The following is a 21,602-nucleotide window of genomic DNA, read 5'->3' on the forward strand; positions in this document are numbered from 1 at the left end:
GGCTCTCGGGTGCTGGGGAGGGCCCAGCTCTGAGAATCCAGTAAAAGCGCCTTGAAAGGGTGTAAGAGCTGTGCTGTGAAGCGGCCGCTGTCACCGCGTGGATTAAGATTGTTGCTAAGATGTGTACGGCTGGGGGGTGACGGAGCAAACTTACATTATACACTGGAACGAAACAGCCAGAGAAGAAACAGACGGATTTCATGTTAGATTTCCACATGTCTAGTGGAAACTGTTTCAGTCAGTCATGGCAAAAAGAAAAGTTCAGCAGGTCACAGCGAATTTTCTCTCATCTTTTGAAGTGTCTTGTTCTAACTACCATTGGCCAGGATACACAAGTCTGTGTGGAATATTTGGTGTGTCCATGCACAGGTTTCACGAAATTATTAGGCTGAATATTAAAGAGAGAGTTCTGTATGGGAGAGCAGTTGTAGGTGGGAAAAAAAACATAGTAAGCACCTTTATTGGAAATGTGATGAAAGATATGCATTTTTTGCTCCATCCAAAGTTTTTTTCTGCTTTGTTTCAAATAGACCAACTATTTAGAAGACTTCAAGAAAAATAAGTTGTTCAGTGTAAGTATGTTACCACCTATGTATGAACTAGGAAGAAGCACAACTGCTGCAGCAGGGCATCTACTCAGCTGCTTACTTCTGTGGATGTAAAAACATTTCTACTTTGGTGGCATTAGTTTACTAGTAATAATACAATGTGGTTTTCCATCTCTTTGAGACCCTTGTCTATGAATATGGATAGTCCCTTGAACTGCAGAAATCATTAACTTTATTTGGCTCAAAAATTTTTATATTGCTATGATATTAGGTTGTTATCTTACTAGATGTTAAAAATAATGTTAAATAAATAATGTTAAATAATTTAGTCTTTTTTCTCTTAAATATTTTATGTCTACTATCTCTGTAAATAGTTTATTTATACTTACATGAGGCTTGTAACAGATCCTGAAGCTTTCAGTCAAGAGGTTATAGTTAGCAATCATTTATAAATCTCCCTCTCTAAGTTTGTATTTAGCTCATCATGAATTACTTAATCATGGTTGTTTTCAAAACATGGTTGCTTCATCCTTTCAGATTTTTGTGCTATGAACTATACAAACATGGGGTTTTTTTCTGAATTGTAACCAAAGTTTTTATTTGTAAGATTACTTTTTAATTGGTACTTGATATTTTTGATAATACAACTTCCTCACTTAAGATAGTAAAATTAAGAGCAAAATTTATGATGACTATTAATAATTATTAAGTTTTGGGGACTTTCTGGCACTTTCAGGATTACCATTGACTTGTTGGGCGCTTTTAGTCAGGAAAGCATGACTTGTTTGTTATGATATACTTTGTTATATCCAAATAATGGCTTCCCTTCATATTTTCAATGATGTTTAAATTGTGTTTCTTTTTAGTCTCTTAGTATTTAAGGTTCCTACTATGCTACTGGGAAGCCTGACTTGCGTATAAGTCAGACTTCTTAGTTTTGAAATAAGTGGCTTCTTTCTCTATATGCTTTCAAGTTCTTTTTAGAAAGCTTTTTTCCTTGAATTTTGCAGATTACAATGAATGCACCGAATAAAACGGTAGAACTACAGCTGCAAATGAAACAAAATGCTGAAGAGCTGCAGGATTTTGTGAGAGAATTGGAGAGCTGGGAAAAAGATATTAAAGAAGTGGATTCTGAACTAAGGAAACAGAGTGGGGTCCCAGAAGAGGTAAAAATCACAAGACCAGTGTCAATTTAGCTATTCATAATGTGATAGTGTTTATAATAATTACATGTTACTTTAGCAAAATTACATTTGTTGACTTAAAGTATCTGAATAGAAGGTGTGAACTAACCCAGCTGACTTATTCTTTATCTGAAGTAGACCAAAGATTCCTCTGTAAACTGTTCCACCAACAGAACTGTGGGGTAGTAGCCTCTGGAGGTGATGAGGCCAGTAAATTTTTAGTCAGTTTGGGGTAGATTTAGGAGAATATTTCTGTTCGCAGCATCAGTATCACTTATTTACTGCTGAATTTTAATATACTGAAATTATTCTTCAGTTATACTCTGCATGTATGCTATGTATTGAAAGATTTATACTTGTTCTTAGTGGTTTTGTGGAGTTCATGAGAACAGCTTGCTGGATGGATTTCTAAAATAAAACTAGTCAGTGGATACGCACTGGATGTATCTAGATATAGGTACTATAGATTCTTCAATGCGAGTGACTTTCACACATCTGTTTTATATTAAATTACTTCATTTAGAATTTACCACCAATTCGAAACAAGGCTTTTAAGAAAAAGAAGAAAAGCAAAAGTAACGTCCCTTCAAAGATAACGTCTGAAGAAAACAAGAAAAACAAGATTAAGTCCTATGATTATGAAGCATGGGGAAAACTTGATGTGGTGAGTCAGAATATTTGCTTTGTTACCTGAATCTTGTCCTCAGCTGATTCTGTGTTAAATAAAATTTTATTAGAGTACTGAGAGTTCAGTCTACAAGATGGTCTCTTACTGTGCTGGATACTGTATAAACATAAAATAGCTTTCTCCCAAAAAGGTTATGTGTTTAGTATTTGGAATATTGATAAATACTTGGTTTTCTATTGACTGTGCTTTTATCCAGCAGATTGAATTTGAGTTTAAGGAAAAAAAATCTGTGTTAACAATAGGTCTATGAAAAAGTCATAATTCTACTAGAATTTAAGACTAAACACAGCTGCTAGTATTAAAGGATAGTTCTCTCACTTTTGAAATGTGAAATACTACTTAGTAGAGAGGAGTAAAGATTTTTGAAAACACATATATAATTTTCTGAAAGCCTTACTTTTATTATTTTACACTGTTGAATTATGATGAAGGTAATAGGTGGTTTGGGTTTTTTTCTGATTTCAGGATAAAATACTCGAAGAACTCGATAAAGAAGATAGTACTCATGATTCTGTATCTCCAGAATCAGACTCTGAAGAAGATGGAATTCGTATAGATGCAGAAAAGGCTCTTGCAGAGAAGGAAAAGGTTATAGCATTATAGATATGTGTTATTGGCAAAGTAGCAATTTAGATGTAGGAGCATTTGTAGTTTGTTTTAAAGATCGTCCACTGAGACCACACATCTGGTAGAAGAATTTCCTATCTGGAAGTTTTTATGTCTCTTTTCCTGCCTATTCCTAAATAGAAAATTCTCACTGCAATTCTGTTTCTTCTCATCACAAATAGCAGCAAGTTTGTCAGATTCTGCTTAATAGTTGCTTATGATGATAAATGGGTTGGTGATTTTTTGCTTTGAGAAGTTGAATTGCTGTATAGAATTGCCATATAGATCAAACAGTTTTTTACCTGAACAAAACATCTGAATGCCCCAAACTAAGTCCCCAAGGATTTAGAGACAGTCCATTTGTGAGGCCAGTACTCAATTATTTGTATGAACTTGTATGTCTCCTCTGCCTTGGTAATGTCAAGTTTGTACCAGTTCCATTTTACCTAATAAGGTGGGATACAGAGAGAGATCTATCTCATGATTCATTGGCATGAGGAATAGGCTAAGTTGTGCAGCAACTTGTGTGGTTTTGAGAAAGTTCTTTGTTTTTAAGCAATTACCTAGCCCATCTGTCAGTGCATGCTTTACTTCATAAGAGTTTTAGTTTTGGTTTGGGTTTTTTGTAAGTTTTTTGGGGGTTTTTTGGGGTTTTTTTGGGTTCTACTGTGGAAATTCCTAAATGTGTAATCTGCAGTCTATGCTGAGCAATTGAGGTGTCATTGCCATTATCATCTTGACTGCAGTGAAGTACTTGAGGGTACAAGAGATAAAAGTTGTGTCCCAAAGGAGGGAGAAATTACAATAATTACCTTGGAAAGCAGAGGTGCCTAATCTAGTTACTAAAAACTTTTAAAAAATTAATTCAGTCTTTAAGCAGCTGTGTATGTGCTTGTCACAGGTTTCTGGAAATGACCTACAGATACTCAAAATCAATATTTTATAAAACCATGTTGTAGGATATATCATGAGAACTATTTAATATGTGGGATACTTAGAATATATTAGTTTAAAAACAGATTTCACAGTAAAATAGTACTTCTTGAGAAATGTTGAACAAAAACGATTAAGCATTCTAAAATACAAAATTTGATTTTTCTATTTTTCTTTCACCAAAAATTAGCAACGTTTCTCCCAATGTAAAGTAACTTACTGAAAAGGCTTTTTTCTGTTTGCAGGGTAATAACTACTTTAAACAAGGAAACTTTGATGAAGCTATAAAATGCTATACTAGAGGGATGCATTCTGATCCATACAATCCAGTATTGCCCACAAACAGAGCATCGGCTTTTTATAGAATGAAAAAGTAAGACTTGCATTGTTAAATCTGTAATGTTTTCTTACTTGAAATGCTACCTTCAGATTTTTGGTCTGGTTTTAAGTCTTGATTATATATCATGCTGTGATATAGTCTCTGTAAAACTACTGTTGCAGACTACTTTCCAATTTCGAAGTAAGATAGGAATCACTAGGATAAGGAATCTGGTAGTCTCCCTCATCTATTTTTCCTCTGCTTTCATGCTAGAAGTTCACTGTCTTCTATGTTAGAATGTAATGCTTGAAGAAAAAAGAGGAAGTTCACCATCTAAATTGCCTTTCAGATTCAGTGAGCTCTGTTTCTAAGGCTTTGACCTGTTTTGAAGTAGAAAGGTTACAGAGGAGTTGGTTATTTTTTCTGTGGCAGTAGAGGTTGTTGACCTCTGTTTTCCTTGTTTTGATGTATTCTAAATCAAGAGATGTTTAAATACTTGTTCTGTGTCCCTTCTGAAGTATGTAAGGTTTCCATGTTATCAAGAACCTGGGAAGGTTCAAATAAGACAAACTACTGAAGTTTTGGGGTTTGTTACCTAGATGTGTCCAAACTGCTCATTCATTTTTTTTTCTAGGTTTTCTGTTGCAGAATCTGACTGCAATTTAGCACTTGCTTTAGATAAAAATTACATTAAGGCTTATGTGAGAAGAGGGGCTGCTCGTTTTGCTTTGAAAAATCTTCAAGGTGCTAAAGAAGGTAGGTCTTTTTAAAATTCTTTCCTCAGAATACATATAAACTGTTCATCTGTCTGCTTGATTAGGACTTGTGTGATCTGCTTATTTGAGGTACGAATTTAATTTTCCTTTCCTATAAACAAAGAAATGAAATACTATGTTGCATAAGTTCAAGTGGCAAGTCCAAATGATTGCTGCAGATGTTAGTAGTTCTAGAATAATTCAGCTTTAAATGTCTTAGAATGATATATTCCTCGCAATATCTCAAGCTTCTTGAGTAACTACAAAAAAAGGATTATCTCAAAAGAATGCTCTTACTGGTCTGTCCTTCCTACCTGAAACATATTTTTCTGGTCTTCTGATAGATTATGAAAAAGTTTTAGAGCTGGATGCAAACAACTTTGAAGCTAAAAATGAACTGAAGAAAATTGATCAGGTAATAAGATTAACAGATTCTAGCATAAATTAATACACCCTGTTCAGTTTATATCTTTACCAGTCTGTATTTATAACAAGAACTGATTCAACAAATTCTCGTGCTTTTTATGGCATTTGAAGTTCACTGAGATCAACATCTGTAATTGAGTTACTTCTGGATAAACTCATCACCATCATGGCTAGGCTTCACGAACGAAAATTAAGGAAAACTCTATCCACATTTGATACAGGCACACTGGTGGCTAATGAGGCCAATACGAGACAGACATAACTGATTGCAAAAAGCACAGCAGAAAGACTCCTTAGATGGTGTATTCTGCAAGACACGGTTCTTTCTGCGTTGTCTTTTCTCCTCGAGAGTGATCCTGCGGGCGTTCTCAAAGGAGACAGCTGGATAAATTATCCAGGAGACTTCTGGATAAACTAGCACATATACAAACATCAGTGTAATAGTGAATCAGCAGACTACGACTATGTGTACACCACCTGGGTTTTTTTGTTTGGTTTTGGTTTTCCTGGTCGGTTGGGGTTTTTTTAATTTTCCCTCATTTTCTACTTCCTGTGTTAATGCTTCTTTCAGTCAAGCTCGGTACAAGGTAGCACAACACATGAGAGAACCTCTGTGTTCTCTTGGCAATTAAAACTGAACAGCTAGCCTGTTTATAGTCCCACTGATTGCTGTGGTCAACCAAACCAGGAAGCTGTTTTAAACCTAGCACAGCATAATACTCTACTGCAATTCTGATCCCTTTCATGACAGGGAGAGAATGTTGATTATGATGACTTGTGATATATAAGCTCACCTCTCAATGCTGTATGAATATCCTTATACCTCTTTAACTGTTTTTTGGAAAGTGCTTGAAAGATTTGTTTTCGGAATGAAGACACAAAGTCTCCAGGAACTGAAGAAATAAATGATTTGTGGATTGCAGTATATACAAACAGGTTTCTTGAGTCATTTTGCACTGTGCTTCAGAAATTACATACTTTTTATTTACCAAGTATTATTCTGACTTGCAGTCGCTCATAGAAATACATTTTTCAAGAAACAATTTTAAATGGTCTCTTCGATTTGTATTCAATTTACAACACAGGGATTTCTTATAAAGTTTGGCAGATTTTTGCATCTTAAAAATTTAGAATTTATAATTTATGTTCTGAAAATGTGTAAGCGGGGAAATACTGAGAGAAAAAATACATCTTTGCAGGCTCTGTCATCAAAGGAAAGTTCAGAACAGAAAGAGTTTGAAGATGTCAGAACAGGATTAACAGATGGAGAGAAGCAGCGCATTGAAGAGCAGCAGCTCAAGCAGAAGGCTATTGCAGAAAAAGATCTGGTAAATCACAGGTTCAGGTGGAACAGGAGAGACCTAGTAAAGAAAAGTGTTGTGTTGTGATAATAGCTATGCAAATGTATAAATTAAACCTGATCCTATCTTGAACTTCATAAATGCAATGTCCTTGATGTAACCTTAATTGTTTCTCATTTTGGGCTCTGTAGGAAGGTGAGTGGATTCTGTTTGGATTCTTCTCGAGGAATAATTATACAAGGTAGCTTTTACGGCCCAAATTGCGTATGCTAAATTTCAAATATGTGGTAAGACAAGTAGAACCTGAACTGCACTTTACAAAGATCCCATTTCTCCATTATTATATGCATCTTGACTCTGACCCCTGTTTGTCCAAGCAGAGTTGTGGACTATTTCTTGTGGTTTTAAACCTTTGATTACGTGGTGAAAAGTACTTATAAGACAGACTTTGGGAGTGCAGGCAGCAATGACAATAAAAACATATTTCTGGATACATATTCTAACTCAAAGTTGGCTTATTGATTTCTCCCTCTCACCACTCTTTCAATTAAGAAATAACATTACCAACTGAACCAAAATTTTATATCTGTTCACTTACCTAGCTATGTAACTTCTGACTTGTTATCAATATTCAGATTTGTTTTACTGGTTGTGAGAAGTAATTAGTAGGAAAAGAATGAAACCCTATATTAAGTAGGTAAAAGGAACAAGAGTTTGAATAGATCGTAGAACAGAAATTTCAGTCTAATGCGATACTTCATTGGTAGCAAAGTTGACTCACTGCAGGCCTGTTCCTGGCAACATGGATCTTGTCAAATCTGAACTGTGGCTTTTCATTTTTTGCCAGTGAGTAGAGTAGTAGCAGAGAAGATATGTGGCCTCATATTAGTACTGAGAAGCAAAAGATTTAGTCCCCCAAAATCGAACAAAAAAGTAATATAACTTTCTTGTATGGAACATTAATTACAAAACAACAACATTTGGACCCAAGTAATATTTGGGGATAAGATTCATGGATGTAGCAGGACAAAGATGGATTTGTGCAGTGCAGAAGTCATCTTGAAAGGGGAATTGTAAAGGTTCAGGTCATGTTTCAATTTGGGAGGTACAGGATAGCTTATCCTGCACATCAAGCATCAAGATAAATAAGAAGTTGTGGGCTTACAAGTCTGCACTTAAAAATTTGCCACATGCAGAGTTTTAATCCTTGAAGTATTAGAAAGAAGTAAGATACCTTTTGTGTTCTGCCTAGACGTGAGGAAATATGCCATAAATGTCTGCCTTGATATGGGTGTTCTTTGTGATTTGTGATGTTGTGACCCTGTCTGTTGAGAGGACTCGTTGCACTGGATCTTTCTTAATGCTCTTTTTTTCTGACCTAAATGTTCCAGGGTAATGGTTATTTCAAAGAAGGAAAGTACGAGGCTGCAATAGAATGTTACACCCGTGGTATCGCAGCAGATGGCGCCAATGCGCTGCTGCCGGCGAACAGAGCCATGGCCTACCTAAAGATTGAGAAGTAAGTGGCACTGCAAATGCTGTGGTGTTTGTTTCATGGGAACTAGGCGGAATAATGATCCAGTGGATTTTCATTCAGGTTGAGTTATTGTCACTCCTTCTAAGTCTTGTTAGAATTCAGTATAGAATAAATCATGTTGAAAGCAGTAAAGGAAAGGGAACAAATCTGTGTGTGATCTTGCAATGCATTATGTAGGAAAAAGTTCTGAGAGAGTAAAATAGCACCAGTATGAAATTATAGTTTCTAAAGTTGGATTTTTGTTCTTTTATGTACATAAAATTCAGATAGTCACCTTTCTGAAAGGAACTGCCCAAACCTTTGTCTTTTTTGACTATAAAGCATGCTCAGCTACTAATGTTGCACTGTAAAAAGAAGTGGATTATAGCTTTTGACTTCAAAGGGAATGAATAGAAGATTTTTCTGGAAAATGTGATCTTTTAAACTATTTTGTTAAGTTCACTAATGGAGACATGTATGTGTAGTTTGTTTATTTTTAATTAAGCTTTAGCCAGATAACCTAGAAACAGTAGGAAATGCATGCTTTTTAGCGAACTAGATAAGTTCCATATGACCATTTTTGAAGTCTGAACTTTTTTTTGACTCCCTGATGGTGTGGTAGTTTAAAACTTTCAAGATGGTAGCATGAGAAGCAGAGAGCTCAGTGTTATGTTCTGTGACGAGGCTGGGTATCTGTAGAGACAGTACATTGATCTCAAATTAGGATATTGTAAAATAGGTTGCATGGGTAGTATTTCTGACACAGCACTTACCATTTAAAGTACATCATAATACAAATAATATTCTCTGAGATTCAGAGGAAGTGATACTTTAATTGAATTGCCAAGCAAGCAAATCGATTCTGTATGATAAATCTGTGTATCGTGAGTCTTTACATTGGAAAGAGAATCAAACATAAAATGTAACAGAAGCTCATTGGTATTCATACAAACTGCTAGTATCGATAAGAACTGCAAATAAAAATTAATTTCAATAAATTTAGTGATAGTTTGAAGAAGGAGAAGAGGAATGAATGAAAATACTTTAATGAGCACATAGTGGAATCATGATCTAATATAACTAAATACAAATGGGCTGGAAAAATTTGATCTTAAAATGAAACAAATGACATTAATGCAAGGATATACTGAACTTTCCATTTTGAAATAGTTAAGGACAAGTCACAGAAATTCAGATGTAGAAAAATTTATTCTCATGTTTGCTTGCTTCTCCTTTCTTGTGCTTTTTTATTGTAATGGTATTTCTGGTTTTCAGAAGTACAAAGCCATGGTACCGACTTTGATTTTAAGGCTATTGAGTGGCCTCTGCTCTGACAAACTTTAAACATTTATTTTCACAAAGGAAGTGAATTTTTCTATTATGAGATACAAAAAGATTTGACTCAAATTTCAAGGTGTTGAAAAATCGTATTTTACGAGTTTTTGGGGTTTTTTTACATTTTAGCTTAGTGACATGTATATCTATGTAGGCAATTAGGATCTGCCTTTATATTTTAGTTGGTTTGGGTAGCTCTGTCTTTTCAGTTGAAACTTCCTGTTGAAACTGATTATTAATTTTGTACTACTCTTTTGCTGAGATATGAAGAGGCAGAAGATGACTGTACACAAGCTCTGCTCTTAGATGCCTCCTATTCTAAAGCTTTTGCCAGAAGAGGAGCTGCCAGAGTTGCACTTGGAAAGCTAAAAGAAGCTATGCAAGGTATGACTTTGAATTAGCCTAAATGTGACAGGTAAGAGATCAGTATAAGGACATGCTGATTTTTTTACTCTGACTAATCGGGATTATCAGTGCAAAAAGGAAAAATTGAGGGATTTAGTTGGGTTTCACTGAACATGTATAAAAACTCTTGTGTTGGTATCCATGTGTTGGGAAGACAGTTTTGTTTGAAATTACAACTGTTGTTGTTTATGATAAGTAGTAAGAAATAGTTTGAAAAATTTGTTTAAAAAGTGGGTCATGGTATAAGCATTAGGATGACCTGTGAGTGGACACTGAGGTAAGTTGAGAACTGAATGAACAGCAAATCCCAGAGGGTTGTAATCAGTGTCATAGGCTCTAATTGGAAGCCTGTCACTAGTGGTATCCCCCACAGTTCAATACTGGGCCCAGGATTATTTAACTTATTCATCAGTGACTTGGATGAAGGGGCAGATGCCTCCTCAGCAAGTTCCCTGGTGACATAAAGCTGGAAGGAGTGGCCGACATCCCAGAGTGCTGTGCAGCCCTTCAGAAGGACCTCAGCAGGTTGGAGAGATGGGCAGAGAAACTCAACGAAGTCAAATGCAGGGTCCTGCACCTGGGGAAGAATAACTCCATACACCAGGACAGGCTGGGGGATACCTACTGGAAAGCAGCTCTGCAGAGAAAGACCTGGGGGTTCTGGTGGACAACAAGCTGTCCATGAACCAGCAGTGTGCCCTTGTGGCCAGAAAGGCCAGTGGTATCCCAGAGTGCATTAGGAAAAGCATTGCCAGCAGGTCGAGGGAGGTGATCCTGCCCTTCTTCTCAGCCCTAGTGATTCCAGATCTGAGAGGGGACCTCATCAATGAGTGTATCTGAAGGGTGGGTGCCAAGAGGATGGATCCAGGCTTTTCTCAGTGGTGCTGAGCATTAGGACAAGAGGTGATGGGAACTGAGGCACAGGAAGTTCTACCTTAATATGAGGAAGAACTTCTTTACTGTGTGGGTGACTGGAACAGATTCCCCAGAGAGGTTGTGGAGTCTCCCTCACTGGAGATACTAAAGAACCATCTGGACACAATCCTGTGCCATGTTCTTTAGGATGACCCTACTTGAGCAGGGAGGTTGAACCAGAGGACCCACCGTGGTGCCTTCCAACCTTCCCCATTCTGTGATTCCATGACTTACCTGCCTTTAATTTAAGAGCTATGAAAGGAAAATAGAAGGTTTAAAAATATTCCATGAGTACACTGTAATTTGTAAAATCCACAATTTATATGTTGTTTTTCACTCAGATTTTGAAGCTGTTCTGAAGCTGGAACCTGGAAATAAACAAGCAATAAACGAACTCACTAAAATAAGGAATGTATGTATACTTACACAAGTTTGGTGGTTTTTTGTTTCTTTGGGAGTTTTATGTAAGGCTATAGTATAGTATTAGAATTTTTTATTCTTTGTTACGTTATTTTTAACATCTTGTAATTATTCATGAAACTTCTGATCTTTTGGATAACTTGCTAATTTTTTTCAGGAATTAACTGAGAAAGAACAGCAAACTCGCCAAGAATATCCTGCGGTATTGATAAAAGAAACGGAAATAAAAAATATAGTGAAACTGATTGACGACCCATTACAGATTAAATCAACAGTAAGTTGTTTCGTGAGTTGCTTTCTGTAATGATGGGTAAAGTAGAGCTTAAAGTTAAAAATCTACTTCTTGTAGATTAACTCTTGGCCTGTGGAAAGCCAAAAATTACTCTTGATATTTTTCAAGAACATACACGTACATGGAAATGCTGAAGTTCACAGCAGCAGTGGTGTAAGCATTCAGCCTACAGTACCACCCTCAGAAAATATGGTGTACGCGTACTTTTATAGCGTGAAGTAGGGAGGCAACCCCATAGCCCTGACCCGTGTCTATAGCAAACATTGCAATTGAGAGGAAAGGGGAGGCAGTTGAGTCTCTGTGTTTGATCACATACTTGACAAAACTCTGGCTAAACTTTCCTTCTTTTCTTCTGCTGTTTACAGTTTCTACAGCAGCACCATAGTGGTAACAAGACATTTTGCCTATGCTGCTGTCATGTAGAGCTATTGCCAGAGCTTTGAGCCTGCATTTTCATTTCATAAACTGTAGAACAGCTGGGTATTGGTTTTCAATAAACAGTATTTCTTGACTATGAATTATCAGTGGTTATACTCAGATTACTGAGATATATATATGAAAAAATATGATAATACAGAGAGTTATAGCAGCATTCTTTATTAGGCTTCCTCCTTTAGTACGTTTAATCTTTATACATTGAGAAATGAGTTACATAAGTGCAAAGCTTGCTCAGACTTTTATTTGTATGTACTTACACTATGTAGTGTTCTGCTTTTGATAATTTGAAAACATTTGTTTACCTTCATGGAATATATAATTCAGATGGATACTTTTAGTAGAAAGTGGTTATTTTGATCCTTTGGGAGGAGGGATTATTATGTGCTCTCTATAATTAGATACAATATTTCTATAAATCAAAATTAATTTCAGGTCTGAAGTACCTGAAGTGCTACAGACAATTATATATATAAAGTGTCCAGGAGATACAAGGTTGCTTGTATTTCTCTTGTTATTCTGTTAAGGTAGAAGTATAGATGAAAATCTGTGCTTTTAATACTGCCCAACGATTGCAGAGAGAACTGTAATTTTATTTCATATCCACTAGTCAGCCACAGTGATGAGATGGTATTGGCTGTCAATACACCAAGATGACAAGGGGCTTTTTTGATGTAATTTAAAGCAGTCTGCAAACTGCAGTGAAGACTTACCAATGAGATCGTGTTAGAGTTGGACAGAGAAATCTGCCATTTCTTGGAAGTCTCAGTTGTTGAGTATGTTTAATCATGTGCATTTGCATCAATATTTCTAGAGCAATATGTGCTGTATTCATGTTCAGAAAATGAAATTCCAAAGCAAAAAGTGATGGTGTTTTTTTTTTTTTTTGTAAGACCTGCAAAGGTGGTGCTAGGTGATGGCCAAAAATAATCATAATCATGTAGAGATTAAAGAAGCTGAAACTTTTTAGTTACTGTGTTCTTTAGTGGTGCAGTTAATTACCTTTTGATATATGAAACTTGATCAGTCAGCAGGGTTGAGTTACAGAGATCTATTATATCAGGATTTTAAGTTGTGGGTCAAGGCTTATATTGCTGGATATTTACTTGTCTTCCTAGATTACATACAAAGCTAGGCTACATCATTGGCCAACATATGATAGATCTTGCTTTTTCAACCTTAGCCGAAAAAAGTATAGGTTTTTAATTATTATTATTTTAATTATTACGGTGAAAACACAATGCAGATTCTGAGATCCTCTAGAGTAAGGATATACTGGTTTATGAGGGTAAAGCAATAAAATTGTTATATCAGGCTTCATGTAGAATTTAATGAAGTTTCCTTTTTTACCATTTAGCTTTATTGAAAGTGTCTTCTGTGTGCACCGCTACAGATGTAACTTGGTTATGATAAGATTATTTTAAATTATACACAGCTGTGTTGGGGGCCTGTATAAACACTTGTGTTTGAGTCTGCATATGACATGAGGTATGTGTTCTGTTCAGAAGCCATTGCGAAGAATAGAAATTGAAGAAGTTGATGATGATACACCAGATGGTGATTTGCCCGGCACTACTTCTTTAGTCAATAACTGGAGGAATTCACTGAGTGTTGAAACAACAGAGACTCTAGATCAGGATGATCTGTTAGCTACAACAGATATTCCAAAAGCAAAGCAGTTGAAAATAGAAGAAATCAGTGATGCGTCACCATTAAAGTAAGTATAGTAATTCTGATCCTCTTTTAAAAAGGTAAGTGTAGTTGAAATGTAATCTTCATTTCCGGATGTCTACATGTGATGAGGTATCAAAGATATTTTGGAGAATCTGAATTAAAAAGAAAATGTTGAAAGAAACTGCAGTTATGGCACATCTGCCTCTTTGATTGTGCAGTGGTGGAGCCAAGTATGATCTATTTAGTGTCAGATGGAAAACTCATTCTTACATTGAAAATAAAAATAAATTCATAGTGTTTTCCTGCATGCCATACTCTCTCTTGCTTGTGCACTTCATTTTCCCTAGCTGTGGTTTTTATTTGTAGTGGTTTAGAATAGATTTTGGGCAAAGTTCAAGTATTCTTTGCACACCAGTTGTGTGAGAGAAGAGGAGCAGATGAGTGTCACCACCCTTTCCTCTGCTAAGCATGCAGCTAATAACTTAAGGTTTACTCAGAGTTTCTAAGTTACACTGTGTTAGTTAGGCAAACTGAAGTCTGGCTTGCTGAAACTACACTAAAGTATAGAACACTCCTTGCTGAGTGTGGAACCCTACTTGTTGTCCACTGCATTGACACGGTCTCATTCTGTTAATAGTAAATACTTTTTATGGAACCCTGATTGAAGAATTCATGTGAGAAACACTTCCCTTGCACCCACCTTTTCCAACTCAGTTAGATGGATTTTAGAAAAAAAAAGTATATTCTTAGCCATTTTATAATGTCTAAAAAATAAATGGACTTAAATGACAACTTATAAGACAAAAAATAGATCCACTGCTATTAGTGTTGAAACCAGTTTGTTCATTTGACATGGTTATTGTTTTGCATTATGAAATTGCAATTGGTTTTTTTTTTTTTAGATGTGTATGGGAGAAACCTACCATAAAATGCAGTTATTTCCAGAAACAAAATAGAGAGAGTAAGTTTAAGTACTTGCAGATGTGATGGTGTTTTTTTTTAGAAAAGGTGAATCGAATATAAAGCTTCTATAAACTGAAGGGATTTTTAAATATCTGCTTAAGCTAAAACACGTTATTTAAAAAAAATGGTTAGGTCTCAGTGTAGGATTTCCTTAAATGTTTTCTTGATTATGTGTTTCAAAATGCCTTTGCAGGCTTCCTGTTAGTGTGAAAGGAATTTCATCAACGTTGCATCCATCTTCCCCTGCAAGCAAACAGAGAGAAAAAGATATCAGAAGATCATTTACGTCTGCTTCTCCAGTTCCTGCTGTTCCTGCAAACTCTTTCCAGCTCGAGTCTGACTTCAGGAAGTTAAAAGACTGCCCAGAAAACATGTATTTGTACCTGAAGGTATGAAATGTAGAGTATCAACAGTGCTTGGACAGTTCTCCAACTGATGTTGAAGAAACAGTACACTTAGGTGTAAGAGATAGCTGTGTTTAGAATGTCTTAACAGTGTACCATAGCCCCTTTTTTTTAATGGCCTTCACAAAGTTTGGTCCACATTTGAGTAGTTCTTCTCTTGTGCCTGACTTTTCACTCACTTTGAGTACAGTCTCTGCATAATCTTTTTTTTTTTTTTCGAAACATAGGCCCTTGTTCTTTAAAGACTTAAATACATTGGTAACCATGTAAAATTCTAATTTTTCAAGTGAATGCTTCTAGGGTAATTAGACATAGCAACAATTTTAAACTGAACAAATACTTGAAACACAGTCAAAACCAACCCAAAAATTGATACTTAATGTCAAATAGTGTGATTTGAGTTTTATTTGCTTCAACATTGTCCAAGACATTCTTAAAATGGAAATCTAATTGTCATGACTCAGGTGTATTTGTTTTGTCCAAAAATAACACTTTTTTAATTTTTCCAAAGCAAATAGAGCCCTCGCTTTATGCAAAGCTGTTTCAGAAATCCTTAGATCCAGATTTGTTTAACCAGATACTGAAAATTCTACATGATTTCTACATTGAGTAAGTTTAACTCCTTTGTTTTACATTGCTTATTACTGTTCTGAGGGGTTTGGGGTGTTTGTTTTTTTTGACAGCAGGGAGGTTGGTTTTTTATTGTGTGTTTGTTTGGGGTTTTTTTCTCTCTAGTCCCAACCTTGGGCATACGAAATTACTTCCAGCACACAACATTACATGAACATGATACAGTAATTGGAATGACTCAATTGTTCCTTCATAAGAAACGAAACTTATCTTGAAAAATCAGATAGAAAAGAAGTGAAGAAATAAATACTTTTCACTGTGGGTTGTTGAATCTAGTTCTTCTAAAGAGCACCAGAAACTGGCATTAGACTATATGAAATAACTTTTATTCATATTACTCTATATATTCTGTTATCACATATAATTGCACAGTCTTCTATTTTAACTTTCTAAAGTTGAGAAATTCTGAGAGGTTTGGTTTTATGCTAATGCTTATTGTGATGCATTGAGCCTTCTAATTATGTGCTAGCATTTTACAGTAACCTGTGGTAAATGTGTGTTGGAGACTGAAGTTCTGATAGGACAGGACCTGACAAAATATTTTTGAAATTTCTATCCACACTACCATTTGAGTGCTAAAGTTCATTTTACCTGTCAGAGGCAGTGTACCACTTCTCTGAAATACTCTGCCTGCAAGCACACACTAGAAATGTTTTAGGGCATTGTTTTATGTAGAAGAGCAAACGTAAATCAATGTTTGCCTTTCCCTTGGTTTCCCTAGAGGTAAAATATCTGTTATATGGATGAAAAATGCCATCTTCAGACATACTGTCCTGCATTTGGTGGTATGACATATAAAGGCTAGGAAGTTGAAATTGTTTGCTGTGAGGTGAAAGTTCTGTCTCCCTCCTGAAGAAGTGTGAAGTTATGGAAGAAAAATAGTTCGTTAGTATTTGTGACAATGTCTGTTTACTGTTGACCAGAAGAATGTAAAATGAACACAGTCTAGGGATTTTCTGAATGGATAAAAATTTAGGCAACTGTAATTGGCTCAGCTGTTCACTGAGCTTCTTGTGGCCACAGGTGCTGCTTCCTTTCACACTACCCAATATGTATAAAAATGATGATGTTATGGCCAGGTGTAAGCATTAAATCATGTGATAGGTAATCTGTACAGGACCAGCAGTCAGTTTGCATCAGTCTAGGTTTTTATATTTCTTCACTCTTGCTCTGTGGAATAATGATACTTACATAAAGGTTTCTGGATATTGACTTTTTGCATTGTGAATGGAAGAATGAACAGGAAAGACAAGAAAGATAGGGAATAGGAGAGGCAGAGAAGGGAATTCCGTTTTCTGGTCCTCTAATTTCTTCCTGAATTGTTTAATATTGCTTGCAGTTACTGGATCTTTCTAATCAACAGTAGTTATTTTTATATTTCTAATAATCTTCTTCAGGAAAGAGGAGCCATCACTCATCCTTGAAATCCTCCAGAGGCTCTCTGAATTAAAAAGATTTGATATGGCAGTAATGTTTATGTCAGGCTCAGAGAAAAAAAGTAAGTAATTTGGTAGTGCTTTTTTAAACTTATTTTCTGATACTTTAGAGTCTAACAAAAAATATGTAAAGTTTAGTGCTATTCTTGTTTATTCCATATAATAATCACTGTAGTTGTCTAGCTTTTTGATTGGTTTAGAAGTTAATATGAGTGTTGTGTAGTTTTTCTTAATCCTTTGATTTCTTATTTATTGTTTAGATTTGAAAACTACAGCTAAATCCTCTTATTTTAATCAGTAATGCTGCTGCATTTTATTCTGATAAAATAAGCTTCACTAGCATGTCAGTTTCTAGCTGGTACTGTAAAATATTTATGAATTTGTATGAAATCTTGTATCTGAGATAACAGGTATCCAGATTACACAGTTTCCACAATTTACAACTACTTCTTGACAAATCCTGACTTTTCTGTTGGCAAAAGAATGCAAATGTCTCTAAACCACTCAGCGTGGTTTTCGGTCCTGTTCTTGAGGCATCAGTTATTTTAGTTTGCAATTCAAGTTGACATTGGCTTGAGTTTATGGTTTATGAAAGTGGGGTTTATGTCAAACTTTTTATTTATTTAGCACAGCAGACAGACTATGTAATAGTGAGATACTTATAAGCAAAACATTTCTCTGGAATCAAATAATGTTAAATTTACAATCTACATCTGAGTTTCACTAATAACCCTTATACTTTCAAAATTTTGATATGTGAATTTTGTTAAAATAAAATAACTTATTTAAGTGCAAGTAAATTCCTCTTAAAAATTGCATTCACGCCTTTAACCTTATCTAAGCTTTATCTGCCATCTGGCATTAACTTTTATCTTCTGCATTTAATGGCATAGTGTCAAGGTAGTAAACAAAATAAAAGCTCTCTGTTGTCCGGATTATACACTGTTTAAGGATATGTTGTTAGGCAGTTCCTGGGCGTCAAAACAAAGTGAGAGTTTCCCTTTGCTGCTTTTGTTCATCCTCAGCAGTTCTGAAAATGTATTCATACTTCAGCTATATAATCCATAAACCCCTTTCTCTCACCGGGGAAAGAATTGGACTAATTTACCTTAAGAGCATGAATCACAAAAATAACTGTTCATGTTGGGATTTTCTTTTACAGTTACACGGGTGTTATTCAATCATGTGAACCACATGGGATTAAAAGATGCTTCTGTTGAAGAATTGGAGAAGAAATATGGCATTTTCTCTTAGTAAGATGACTGACGTGTAAATTTTCATTTCTGCATGTTTTTCATGTGGAAATCAGCTAGGAAATGTATAAAGACTGGAATTTTGTTGCTTTTTATAAATAATGAAACTCTTAAACTTGGTTTAGCCAAATGGCAGTTGCCTGAAGAGATAATTATTTAGTTCTGCAGGTACAGTTGCTTTCCAGGACCTGAAACAATACAAATCTACATTTTCTTCAGTAGAATCTGTTTGCCTGAGAAACGGTTGAGCAGGTTGGCATTCAGGATTTGGACTGTAGATAGAGATCTTTATTAAAAAGAAAAAAAAATTATAAACATGTCTTTGGTAAGAATCAAATGTTGTATATTAGAAATGTGCATGGTTTTTTATTTTAGAAAATAAACTAAATAAATGTTGAATTGAAGTTACTGCATTTTTAAGGAATTTTTTAATTAAGGTACCAAATTACTCTTCTCTAAAGATCACATCAGAACCTGTACTGTGCAAAGCGAACCGGAGTTATGATGGCAAAAAAATTCCAAAATTTTTACTTGAGTTTACCTAAAAGTGGAGTTTTGGCATTGGCAGCTGAGAACCTTGGAATTTATTCCTGTGAACCTGAACTGTAATTGCAGAATAGAAGGAAGACAAATACTGTACAATTAAACTAAAAGTTTAATGAAAAACACTTCTTTCGAGAATGTTTTTAACATAATCTGGTAAAACTTACCTTTTGGGTCAGTTATTCCTAACCAGGTAAACCCCTTAAGATGACTCAGGAGGCTAAGCAAAATACCTTTCTAGTATGAAGAAGGCAAAAACATGAAATTAACTGAAATTCTTAGATAAGATCGAACATTAGACTTAATAAACTGTTTGTACTGTTCACATGACCAGAAGGAGGAAATAATAGCACTTGCCAAATATTCTGTAAGATTTAATTGTAGTATCCAAGTGGTGGTATCTAAAAATTTGCCTGTGTCTCTAGGTTTGACTGCAGGCTCTTCTATCCTGCAGATACTAATATTCTGCCAGTTTGCTTTCATCCTGATTCAGCCCTTGTGCTGTACTGATGCTTCTCTGACTATGGAAGCTTTTAGATATTAATGCTTTTTTGGTAGTTGTGCTGTTTTTAAGAGGAATGATTGAACAGCTACAGCGTTCAAAAAGACTTCCAACTCCCAACATCGATTAATAGGAAAAGGTATAAATGTTGTCTTCTGTGTAGTCAGTATTAGAAAAATAATTTTAAAACATAAGAGCTGTGTTATGTCCTAGTTCAGATATAATCCACATAAAAAAAACTAACTGAGCTAAATCCTTGGGCTTGGTAGCAACTGACAGGAACAGTACTGACACTCAGTCCCTAAAACAGTTTCCAGTTAGTCCTGGAACTGAGCACGAGAATAGCCAGTGTTATTGGGGAAATGGAAGAGCCCTTATATAACACTGCTTGCAGATTACCTGCAATATGAATTGTTATTTCTAGGTGTGTCCCAAGTTACTGATAACGGGCTATTTATTCCCCTTATTGTAAAGCACTTTGGAGAAGGTATCAGGGATACTACTGTAACTAATAGACACCATGCCCGGGGACAGAGGGGTGGTGGAGTACTTAGCAGAGTAATTTCATAGTATAGATTTTGTAGATAGAGTGTGCCTTCCTATGCACTGTTAGAGGTTGTTCAGTGTAGACTAGAGGAGTATGCCTGACTGGGTTATACTAATAGAGCATGTGGTACATTCTCAAAAGCTGCCTTTTGAATGCTGATGGATGAAAACAAATGATTGGAATAGGGACTTTCAAAAATAAAAGCAAGCTGATAGCAGAAAGATTTGAAAACTGTAGGCCACGAGTCACTTACAACTCCACCTCATGCAGTGTGCTATGCTTTTAATGAGAATAAGCTGTCATGGTTGGTTTCTGGTCCCACTGCTGCTTTTACAGAGATTTCTGTTAAGGATTTGTGCATGTTGAGGAGGGCTGATGAAAAGGAAGTTGTTCAAGCATGTAGAATTTGGTGGAGTGGATGAGCAGACCCGATTCATGTTGGTACTGAACCTAGGCCAGAAGATTTATCTTGCAAATCATATGCTACTGTAGCCTTTTCCTTTTTATTTATAAATGCAACATCTGATGGTGACTTGTTAAGTCCGCGAAGTTACTTTTCAATACATAAAAAACAATGCAAGACAGAAAGCATTTGAAGAACTGCCAGCTTCACCTGCTCCAGGAGATGGCAGTGTTTTTCCCTTCTAAATTGTTAGAGATTGCCAGATCTCTGAATTGGAGAGTTTAATGAAACATGGAGAAGATTTCTAGATTTGAAATAAGTCAAGAATCCTTTTTGGCGAGAGAAGTGGATTTTTTTTTCCCCTCTTTTTTTTTTTTTTTAATCCAATATGCTTTACACTGGTTATATTGCTATTGTGTCACAAAAAAAAATAATGTAAATAGTGTGAGGCAGATAAACAGAGTAGAATACTTATAGCCCTTTGCTATCTTGCACCATTCAAGGTGTCAGAAATCTGAGATCATGTTTGCTGCAGTGATGGATTCAAACTTGAGTTTTGAATGATTCCTTGTCACTATTGAATGTTATGTTTTTCTAGACAACCTTTTAACTTGTCAAGATCATTTTTTAAATTTGAATATTGTCTTTCAGTAGATCTAGGAGACACTCAAACTCCATATTGTCTATTGATTTCATAATCCAGGTTGTTAGAATATTGATGGAATTTGTCCTAAGGCATGCTTCTACAGAACATCCTTACAGCTTTCCCTTTTGACAGTAGACTGTGACTTTATTTTTTGCCTTTCCAATAACTAACTAGCTCTGCATTTGTAAAGTAATAGTTTAATCAGAGCTGTGTTTGTCTTGCGTATAAGAATGTCCTGTGACAGTCACATGACAAGATAAAGATGCTTGATTTACTGGTTTTCGTTACACTACTGTGGAAGAAAGGATTTTAACGTAACTTGTTCTTGGTGGACTTGTTTCAGTTACTGTGGAAAGCATAGGTGAATATAGTTTGAGTACTTGTTAAAAAAAAAAACTTTCAGGATTAAAAATTAATGGTCGTGACTCTGCTCAAGAAGGTTTTGCTGCTTCTCTTCTTACCTGTTGTTCTGTTTAAAAATAGACATTTCAGCTTGCTAATCCTCACATCAACTACCACT

The 21,602-nt window shown here is 35.5% G+C and overlaps 1 protein-coding gene across 2 annotated transcripts; it reads left to right on the forward strand.

The window, feature by feature from the left end:
* The first annotated feature begins 330 nt into the window (after positions 1 to 330).
* Positions 331 to 18,849, forward strand: RPAP3 (RNA polymerase II associated protein 3). Of its 2 annotated transcripts, none has more exons than XM_018080671.2 (17): positions 331 to 572; positions 1,559 to 1,717; positions 2,259 to 2,399; positions 2,889 to 3,011; positions 4,208 to 4,335; positions 4,916 to 5,037; positions 5,381 to 5,451; positions 6,662 to 6,790; positions 8,155 to 8,282; positions 9,877 to 9,998; positions 11,276 to 11,346; positions 11,512 to 11,628; positions 13,587 to 13,798; positions 14,912 to 15,107; positions 15,634 to 15,731; positions 17,150 to 17,254; positions 18,351 to 18,849. In XM_018080671.2, the coding sequence occupies exons 2-17, from the start codon at positions 1,565 to 1,567 to the stop codon at positions 18,406 to 18,408; spliced, it is 1,974 nt and encodes a 657-aa protein (XP_017936160.1). In that variant the 5' UTR covers positions 331 to 572; positions 1,559 to 1,564; the 3' UTR covers positions 18,409 to 18,849. The 2 variants fall into 2 exon arrangements, with proteins under 2 accessions (XP_017936160.1, XP_008924789.2); XM_008926541.3 differs by having other exon boundaries at positions 333 to 572; positions 17,150 to 17,250.
* The last annotated feature ends 2,753 nt before the right edge of the window (positions 18,850 to 21,602 follow it).

The sequence above is a fragment of the Manacus vitellinus genome, unplaced genomic scaffold (assembly GCF_001715985.3).
Source record: "Manacus vitellinus isolate BGI_N305 unplaced genomic scaffold, ASM171598v3 scaffold_5_pilon, whole genome shotgun sequence".
NCBI lineage: Eukaryota > Metazoa > Chordata > Aves > Passeriformes > Pipridae > Manacus > Manacus vitellinus.

Bases quoted from the DNA above. Each gene is read 5' to 3' on its own strand.
- RPAP3 (XM_008926541.3), top strand. From the start codon at position 1,565: ATGAATGCACCGAATAAAACGGTAGAACTACAGCTGCAAATGAAACAA. The intron at 6,791-8,154 runs GTAAATCACAGG...TAAATGTTCCAG, and splicing joins CTATTGCAGAAAAAGATCTG to GGTAATGGTTATTTCAAAGA. The intron at 15,732-17,149 runs GTAAGTTTAACT...AATCTTCTTCAG, and splicing joins CTACATGATTTCTACATTGA to GAAAGAGGAGCCATCACTCA.